We start from the raw sequence: 9,579 nt of genomic DNA, 5'->3' as shown, positions 1-9,579 counted from the left end.
GGGACTAGCTCTGTTCTAGATCCACTAACTATGGGCCAGGAAGGCAAATTAGTACAGCCTCTCACAGAATTCATTCTTCAGCCTTGTCAGAATAACCTCAAATAGATGAGAGAGATCAATATAATTTATTAACAGATGCACTAATGTTACAGATGTACACATTCTCTGATATATACAGCTTCCATCCTGACAAATCTCAACACTATTTCATTTCTGTCTCCAAGCACAGCTCTGATGCGACACCAGTATTTTGCACACGGTGTTACTCTCCCTGGCACAACAGCAGTAATGGCAGCTCCTGTGCAAGTCTTTTTTTGAACAGCTGACAAACAAAATAATCAGGTTCTTGTTTCTACTTTCTTCTTTTGTGGCTGTGATACTTGTCTTCATCCCTGAAACAAAACCACAAACATTGTGTGGGCTGTTAGGTTCAGACTGACAAAATCTGAAGGAAAAAAAATACTTGGAAAATGGAAAGCTCTCATTAAATGTAATCATGTCCTCTTCTAAGGAAAAAAAGTAAACTACTTTACTTAAGACAGTTTATTTCCCATGCTGTTTTACTCAAAGCCTTGTCACACAGTGCCATAGTGGCAATTAGTTTAGGATGAATGGCATCACTGTGTAACGAAGCCAGTTTTGAGACAAGCAATCATTCCTATCCATACAGTTATCTACAGCATTTCTTCCCTACACGCTAGGGACAATGCAGCATTTCTTCTGCACAACCGCCTAAGTCTTTGCTCAAACACAGGTGCCACCCACCTACGGTCTTGCAGATGCAAATGTGCCCTTGTTGATGGTATTAGAAGGTCTGGCCTAGATTTGTTTTCTTTTGCCTAAAAATATGTCCAGAACTACTGAAGAGCAACAGCATTGTTTTGAAGCATCTACCATGGAAAAGCTTGTCAAGTGATTGTATGTATATACATATTAGTGAAACAAATAATCCTATTCATCAAGTCCCTAGAGCAGAAATCAGCATTAGACATGACAAGCACACTAAGTTGGTTAAATAGACAATATGTCCCCCTATGCATATGTTGATGAAGGAGTAAAATAATCTGCCACAGTACTGTGCTAATCCTGCAACACGCTGGTGAAAGTGTCACCTTTCAGATGTTAGAATAAATTCTCAAGTCTGGATCAGTTTACGATCTCACAGCACATTCTGTTTAGTATTAGAGCCTCACGCCACTGGCTTGTTATACGGTACGCGAGATTAGTGTAGCTTTTACTTGGACTAGATATTCTGATTCTCGACACTAAATTATCACAGACAATAGCTACAGCTGCCTGACTCAGAAGCAGAAGTCAGCTGTCACTACGTATGCTCACCTTTCTCTTTTTCTCCGAGAATCTCTGTCTTTGCCTCTTTCACGACTCCTTTTTCGTTTATTTGGACTCCTGCTGGTCTCTCTCCTGTGTCTGGTGCGTTCAGTATCCTTACAGCTTCCTGCAGACTGCCGTGAGTCCACTGAAGCTGACCGCCTGTCTTCCTTTCTGAAAAAAAGTTTATTGATTTTATTCAATAAAAATCGTGTGACAGTCAGTATTGTTTTCAGTACCAGATTTGTAATATAATGACCTACTAACAGTGTTAAGACAGAGGACATATCTTTTATTAAACCTCTCTATCTCCCTAAGGAATACAATACCTCCCCCAAAAGAGGCATAAAGTCCATGCTCTTATATGTGCACATCTCAGCACACTATTTAATCCAGTTATTTCTTACAAACACTGCCCCTTAGACTTATCACCTCTGCTCATGAAACAGGAGACAGTAGGAGGGGTTTGCTCGGTTTTGCTTTAAATCCCTAACTCTTCAACCACCTGCCTTAAGCTGCTACCTACAGCTGGAGAACCCAGCAAGCCTGATCTCCTGTACGGTCTTTTCATTCACCTTCATATTAATGCTAAAAAACAAGCACCTTGAGTGTCACTTTTCAGTTTGTTTCAACGCCATTGTCATCTCAAAGATCTCCTGAAGAAGCACAAATAGACTATCGCTAGCTCATGATTCCATTTTCATTTCAGTGACAAATGTTTGGAAGAGTGTGCAGTGTTGCTTGAGACAGGAAGAAATATGTATACATAAAACACACTCCCAGTTAACACAGCAGCATTCATACTGAGAATTGTAAAGGGTCCCCATATTTAGTAAGTTATGACAACCTTTTCTCTGAGCTATTTTATATTATATCTACCATAGCATTTCCCGTCATGTGGTAGGGAAGGGGAAGAAATTTTGTACTTGGATTTTCATGCATCTTTCTGTCCCCAGCTACGACATACACATGCATTTGGATACAAAGGGAGTACTCTTCATTCCCCAGCTCCACCAGAAACTACCTGTTCACCAGGACCACTTGCAGCTTAGCTCCTTGCCCCTGAAAGAAAGCTAATAATTCATTTTACCTGTCCTTCGTGCAGACACAGCTTCTCAAGCAAAAGCTTAACAGAATTAGTATAAAATAAACTGTGCATATGTCTCAGCCAAGGTTGATGTATGACCTATTAGAAAGAGGTTAACATTACAGGCTATCAGGCTGCTGACGTTCCTGAGGAATTTGCCAACTGTGACATACCTTCCTGAAAATTTTGACTTTCCTCCTTCACATATCTCTGCATTATCCAACCTATTTTCCTCCTGCCAGTGATTGCTGAGTTCTTCCATATGCACACCAATCACATCCCGAATCACCTGGAGATTTAAGACAGATTAAAAAAAAACAAAACAAAAAGCAGCATGTCATGGCAGTAGCCTGAACTAGCAAATAGACAGCAGAAGTTAAACAGCTCCAAAACAAAGTGTCCCCCCCAAGCGTATATATCAGATATTTGAATGGAAAGTCTTATTTGCAGAAACATTTCATCACAAATTTAAACAGCATTTTAGAATAGACAGTCAACTATAGGTTGCTGTCATTTTCACACTCAAAATTTAGTAGTCAGAAACGCTCCTGTTATTTCTAACTTGCTGCAACAAACCAAAAAGATTCCCTTATAGTTTGGAACTCTAATAAGGCAGGGTACAAGAAGCGGAAAGAGAGAGACATTACCTTTGTCTGAAAGGGTGTATCATTGCTTATGCTGATATACAATAAGCACTTGTGTAAAAAAACTATTTTCAGATCTCACCTCAGTGTAAGACTTCTTTGTTATATGAACATTCTTAGCCCTGTATGACTGCCGCCGCCTTTTGTAGTCTCGCATTTCAGCCAGAATTTCAAGATGGGACTTCGGACCTTTCTGACTATCATCTAGCAAAAAATTGGAAGTAGAACAAATGGTCACTAGCACCTGCCAGTATGCAAGTCTGGTGCTATGCTATGAAACATAAAATATATTGTGTTTTTTCTGGTTTCTCCAGTATTTAGTAACTATTATGAATTTAGCGCAAGCTTCCTCTCCAGCCTTCTTGCTGGCTGTTTACACAAGACTAAAAAGCCACCAAGCAAATCTCGTTACATGATCTCAGTGTCTTAACAGTGATCCAAATCGATATACAGGCTTGCAATTTGGTCAAACACCTACAAAATTTTCAAAGCCAGTATTACAATAAGAGAAGAAGACTGAGAAAGCCACATTCTGGAAAACATTTACCTGTGTAGGTGACAAACACTATCTCCTACCTCCTAGGCATAGCAGGACCCACAGGATAACAGAGATGCTGATGTTGCACTTGGTATAGTTAACTGGGATGAGAGGCCTCGGTCCAATACACCCATTTGTATATTGCTCAAGAGCTCCATCAGATAACTGCCAACCTTTCTTGTTCAGCTTTTACTCTTAGGTTATCTTTAATCTCATCATCTCTTACAAAAAATACCATTCCAAGCTGCGCAGTAAGTTGGCAACATTAAGCAACCTGAAGTTAGTTGCAGCAAAGACAAAAGATCCATCCACTAAGATACACACAATGTGTGTGCCAAAAGCAGAGCACTGAGCCTTTCTCAAAAGGAAAACAACATAAAGGACACCAAACTAGCGTTTTCTGATGCCAGGCCTTCGTTGTGGCTTTTAAGAACAGTATGCTTTTCCCAATAAAAATAGCACAAGCGATTCCGTTTGGCTTTCGACAAAACTAACTACACAAAGTGGAAGTTCTGAGACATAAATTCAACAATAGATTGTTCTTCAAACCTTGGGTGATTTTTGCTGCTAAATCCACAAAGAGATCACTGTCATTTTCCGTGATTTGGGATCTAGACCTCTGTTTCTTTGTTTCCTCAACAACGTAATCATAAAGAGCAAGGCGATCAGCTTGAGTCAGGTCACAGGTGAAACGCTTGTGATTTTGAGGAACTTCTACAGGCAGTAACGAGTACGATCCTGGAGGTTGAACAGACAGCCGTTATTAGTAAAACAGCATAATTATACAGGAAAACACTGAGAAGCTCAACAAACAATGCAGTAAACACCCATGCTCTTTTCATCCTTCCTCTATGTATCTGTAAGACGTTTCGTCCTTCGTAATTTGAAAGGATAAAAATTACTCAAAGCAAAAAAAAAAGGCCCAAATCCCTCCAAGCCCCGTGCAGGCTGAATAACTCTCTTGGCTGCTTACACTGTTAGTTACAGGTTTCATATGCTCTGAAGAGATTGCACTAGATTAAATCAAAGGGCACTATGTTGTCCCATCAATTTCAGTTCGTGGCTTAACTAGTTAAAGCAAGAGAGAGGAGGCTGCAGCTCTAGCTTGTGGGTTTGTCTTACTCCTAAAATTTTGTGTAAAGTACTAGCTGCAAAATACCTGTTGTTCTGCCAACAAGAATGAAAGCTCCTAGGAGACTAGATAACTGGGCACTGTGCAAATCACTCTCGCTCACACTGTCACTTTCTCTAAAGAGCTTTTACAATAGACTGCCACAGGCATTGATAGCTAAAAGGGCTACAAAGGCACTTTCAAAATGCTCCAGATATTAGTTCAGATAACTTAAGTTACAAAAACAAACACACTGCCCACACACTCTTTTCTCCCTGAATGATCAGCCTGGTATTCACTCTTCCCATGCCCAGTTAAAACACATATCCTTCGGACAGACAATAAATCCATTCTCAATCCATTGCAACAGCAGCAAAGTGACTTTCCTAAAAATACAGGATGCCTGCAGAAAAGCATTTTACTCCAGAACATTCAAATTCTCAGCAACCATGGACCTGACCTCCATAATCCTGCTCCGCACAACGCAACCTTCCCCCTGCAAGGCACAATCACACACATACGTACGTCTCCAGGCAGACAGAAGAGCCACCACGTAAGACAGGGTGTATGCAGGAGCCTTCACAACAGCAAAGCTGCTGCTTCTCTAAATTATTCAGCACTTAATGGAAGCTGGGCCAATCTTTCACATCCTGCTTTCACTCAAGACACCATAGAAGAGGAGCCACAATAACTCTACAACAACAGGCCTCAAATACAAGATTTCCTCATTACTGTACTTGGAGCCTAAACCAGAACTTTTCTAATCCAAACTAACAGATTTAAACATGAACATTAGAATTTTATTTTTAAAATGCACTGTTCTTACAGGGTCATGGAAGCCCATAAAAGCACCCTAATAGTTATGTGCTTGTGATTTTACAAGAATTTCACAACTTGTGATTAAGACCAGCTTTCCTGTCCTACTATCTAGCTATTCTAACATTCTAAATATGATTAGAATTTTTTAAAAACAAAGAAAGAAAATTACTTCCTTTGATACAGTTAGTCAAAAGGCAGTTTACAATGAAAAATGCTTTCCATTTGTTTCTGTTGCCGAAGACTTTAAATTAAACAAACAATCCCAAGTCAGTAAACCTTACAAAAGGCCGAAGTGCCACACAGTTTTAGTGTGATCTTCAGAGAAATGCGAGCTGGCAGTGAAAATTGGATAGCAAACACTGGCATCTAGTGGCTCACTGATGTACCTCTGCGATGCACCACTCGATAAAGGGTTTATCTGCTCCTCTACTTAGATGCACTTGTGTCAAATTAACGAGTTACCACTTTCCTCCAGAGGAAATGCACCCAACATGCTCCGAACACAGTGCCCATCGCATGAGAGCTCCTTCCCAAGCAACTGCCTGTTAAGGCTCTGTTTGCTATGCCAGAGAAACAAAGACAACATGAAAAACTACGCCTGAGCAAGCGCTGCTGTACCTGACTGTCAGGAAAGTAGAACAAATGCACTTTTCCTTCTGCACACGTATGCTTACCGAACTAAAGGACTACAGACCATAAATGCTGTATCTTTCAGGTGTTACAGTAATTTCCAGACCATACGCTGCAGCTTTACAGTGGTTTCTACAGGCAGCCCTACTTTTCTACTGTCTTGGTCTGAACTCTCAAAGAGAGGTGTAGCTCAGTCTTAACCTGGTCCCCAGACTGGTCACAAAATACACTGAAAAATGAAACATAAAGGAACTAATGAGCTACAAGCAGTGGCAAAGGACAACATCGTATTTGCAGAGGCGTCAGCATATTTCTTATACAACTTCTTACTTGAAACTATCCAACATAAAACACGTGTTGTTTGGGTTTTGATCTGGGGAGTGGTGGACAAGCACATACAGCTCATGGCTAGCAATTATTCCTTAAACAAAACATTACATGAAGAACAAGGCTGGAGGCAGCATTAGGAGAGTCTGGGCCACAAGGAGCAGAAGGATAGTGTCAGAAAACACAGGCAGAAAGTAAAGCGTAGGTAGTCGAATGGGAAGTGAAGGACCAGTGTTTTAAGAAACTCCTAAATTTTTGCAGTGTTGATTTTCCAGTCCTGAAGAGAACTAGAGGTGTGAGCACAACAGACTCAAGTGCTCTCATCTAGCTGCCCCAAGCAGAGAAAGTAGTTATGCTCCAAAATATACACGGGAAGGAATATTAAAAATAAATCAAAAAAATTCCTCACAGCAGTTCACAAGCAGAATGAAGGAAGCTGTGAAGGGGGAGACAAGAGCAGCTCTCCACATGAGAGCTAACAAAGTCATCTTAGTATCTGCTTGCTAACTTACCTTCGCTGTAGCCCGTACCTTCTTTCACACTTTGAGCTCTAGCTTGCTTAACGATGTGAAACTGTAGATCTTTATCTGCAGACAGAGAAGACAAAAATATCGCAGAACTTTCACATCAAGTACTTGGTAGGGTTAGTTTTTTATTCCCCAACCTCTACTATGAGAGTTATGGTATGTTACAGAAAATCGTAGTTTTATTTATGCATAAGGGAAGGTCCGAACTAAAAAAATCATTTTAATCTAGTCCATATTTGAACTGAAGGGAGGAAAAAAAAAAAAAGAGGGATTTCTGGATTACAGGGATATAGAAAAATAAATGTATGTATATTGCAACTCTCTTCTGTATCATTACTATATCCCTAAATTCTAGGGACAGTTTTTCCACCTTCTAAGCATGTGTTTTAATACACTTTCTGCACTTGATGCAAAGAGAACACATAAACAACTTGGAAAATAACCTGAGAGGAAAAAAAAAGATCCCCCTTGGATCTGAAAACAGCCAAGTGACCCACAGAGCGGAATTACAGAGTGACAGAAACATAACATAATTACTGCAAAGTACAACGGTGAGATAATAAGCCTACTGATGGAAACACTCAGGGGCTTTTTTTTAGGAGGCCTTGGAGAGTTTATGGCTGACAAGGCTGACCGGGCTACTGCGAGGACCAGGACTCTACCCCATGGGGTTTCCCTTCAGCCCCTCACCCTCTGTCCCCCCCGAGGGCCTCCCCTCAGCCCCTCACCCTCTGCACCTCCCCAAGGTGTCCCCTCAGTCCCGCCCTCTGCACCCCCCGGGTCTCCCCTCCGCCCCAGCTGTCCCCCCCTCCGCCCCCGTCAGGCAAAGCCCCCGCTGTCGCTCACCCATGGCCACGCTGGGAACCTTCAGGTTTTCGTAGAAAAAACTGGAGTCGTACATCTCCGCCTGCGGGACCAAGCTGCTCAGTCAAGACCCCGGGGCCGCCCCCAGCCGCACCGGCCCCGGGCTGGGCCGCCCAGTCGGCCGCAGCCAGCGGGGACCCCCTCAGGCCGGGCAGGCGACACACCCGGGGCAGAAGCTCCAGCCTCGCACCCCCTCCGAGCCCCTCCGAGCCGGGTGCCCCGGCCCGGGCGCTCACCTCCTCCTCGGCGGAGTATCCCATCTTACGGAGCCGGCAGGACGCGGCATGCCTCTCCAGCGACGCCCGGGGGACGCGGTGATGGACGTCGTAGGGGCACGGCACCCGCTCCACCTGCCAGCGGGACACGGCTCAGCCCGCACCACCCCCCCAATCCCCCCCACCACTTACCCCCACGTCCCCGGCAGAGCTGTCGCCGTCTTACCGGGTCCCCGAGCCACACCGCGCAGGGAGCCGCCATCGCGGAGCGGGCGGCACAGCCGCCGAGGTCCCGTGACCGGGGGGGAAGGAGGAAGGAGCGGAGCGGGCACCATGTTTACTGAGGGCGCTGCGGCGCCATGTTGCTCGGCGGCCGGTTCCGGGGGAAGGGAGGACACGCTGCCGAGGCCGTGCGGCGCGGCGGGAAACCCGAGGAAGAGCCGGGCCGGAGGCGGGGCGATAGGGGGGAGAGGGCGCCGCCAAGCGGCGGGAGGCCGCGGGTCCCGAGCGGGGAGCGGCCAGCGCAGGAGGCAGCGCCGAAGTGGTGCTGCGGGGACGTGCCCTGTCTCCGGGGGGCAGCCGTGTCCAGGGCTGAGGCCCAGCGGGCGGGGAGGGCTCCGGGGGCCCGGTCCGGGACCGGCAGCTTGAGGAGAGGGCCCGCCGCCGGACACCCACCCCGGGCCTCAGCAGCGGCGGGCCGGCTCCGGGCGCGCTGCGGGGCCTGCCCCGCACCGTGCGGGCTCCTCTGGGGACGAGGACTCTGTCGGCGGCGGTTTTTCCGTGAGGGGGCTGGTCCCTCCCTGCTCCTTTTGGGGCTTTGCGCCACTAAAGAGCACAGTGAAGGCTGAGGGCAGCCGGCTTGTTCTCCACGGGACCCAGGCCTGAGTTGTTCGCCAGCTTTAGCGAGGGGCAGCTGCTTTTCTGAGTGCAGGTTGTGCCTGCCTGGGCGCTTCAGAGCGGGAGCCAGACCCCCCCCGGCCTGTTAGCGCTGGGGCAGGAGGAACATCGGCCTCCTCAGCACCATCGAGCCTCTTGATGCCTGTTCCCTGCTTGAAGCACGACGAACGCGGTGCAAGAGGGCAGCCCTGCCGGCAGCCTCCGGCCATGTGAGGGGATCATAGAATGTGTTGGGTTGGAAGGGACCTTTAAAGGTCATCTAGTCCAACCCCCCTGCAGTGAGCAGGGACATCTTCAGCTAGATCAGGTTGCTGAGGGCATCATCCAGCCTGGCCTTGAATGTCTCCAGGGATGGGGCCTCCACCACCTCTCTGGGCAACCTGTTCCAGTGTCTCACCACCCTCATTGTAAAGAACTTCCTCCTAATGTCTAATCTAAACCTACCCTGCTCTAGTTTAAAACCATTGCCCCTCGTCCTATCGCGACATGCCCTTGCGAACAGCCCCTCCCCAGCCTTCCTGTAGGCCCCTTTCAGGTACTGGCAGGCCGCTATAAGGTTCCCTGCAGAGCCTTCTCTTCTCCAGGCTGATC

The 9,579-nt window shown here is 46.1% G+C and overlaps 1 protein-coding gene across 1 annotated transcript; it reads right to left on the bottom strand.

Annotated features, from left to right (window-relative positions):
* Positions 1-106: 106 nt before the first annotated feature.
* On the bottom strand, positions 107-8,844 carry SNRNP48 (small nuclear ribonucleoprotein U11/U12 subunit 48). Its single transcript, XM_074576202.1, has 9 exons — positions 8,318-8,844; positions 8,113-8,226; positions 7,859-7,919; positions 6,998-7,072; positions 4,148-4,336; positions 3,143-3,264; positions 2,590-2,705; positions 1,339-1,503; positions 107-392 (listed from the first exon to the last, which is right to left on the bottom strand). The coding sequence occupies exons 1-9, from the start codon at positions 8,351-8,353 to the stop codon at positions 353-355; spliced, it is 918 nt and encodes a 305-aa protein (XP_074432303.1). The 5' UTR covers positions 8,354-8,844; the 3' UTR covers positions 107-352.
* Between the last annotated feature and the right edge of the window lie 735 nt (positions 8,845-9,579).

Source organism: Larus michahellis, chromosome 2 (genome assembly GCF_964199755.1).
Source record: "Larus michahellis chromosome 2, bLarMic1.1, whole genome shotgun sequence".
Taxonomy (NCBI): Eukaryota; Metazoa; Chordata; class Aves; order Charadriiformes; family Laridae; genus Larus; species Larus michahellis.
This window is presented reverse-complemented; position numbering and strand designations above follow the sequence as displayed.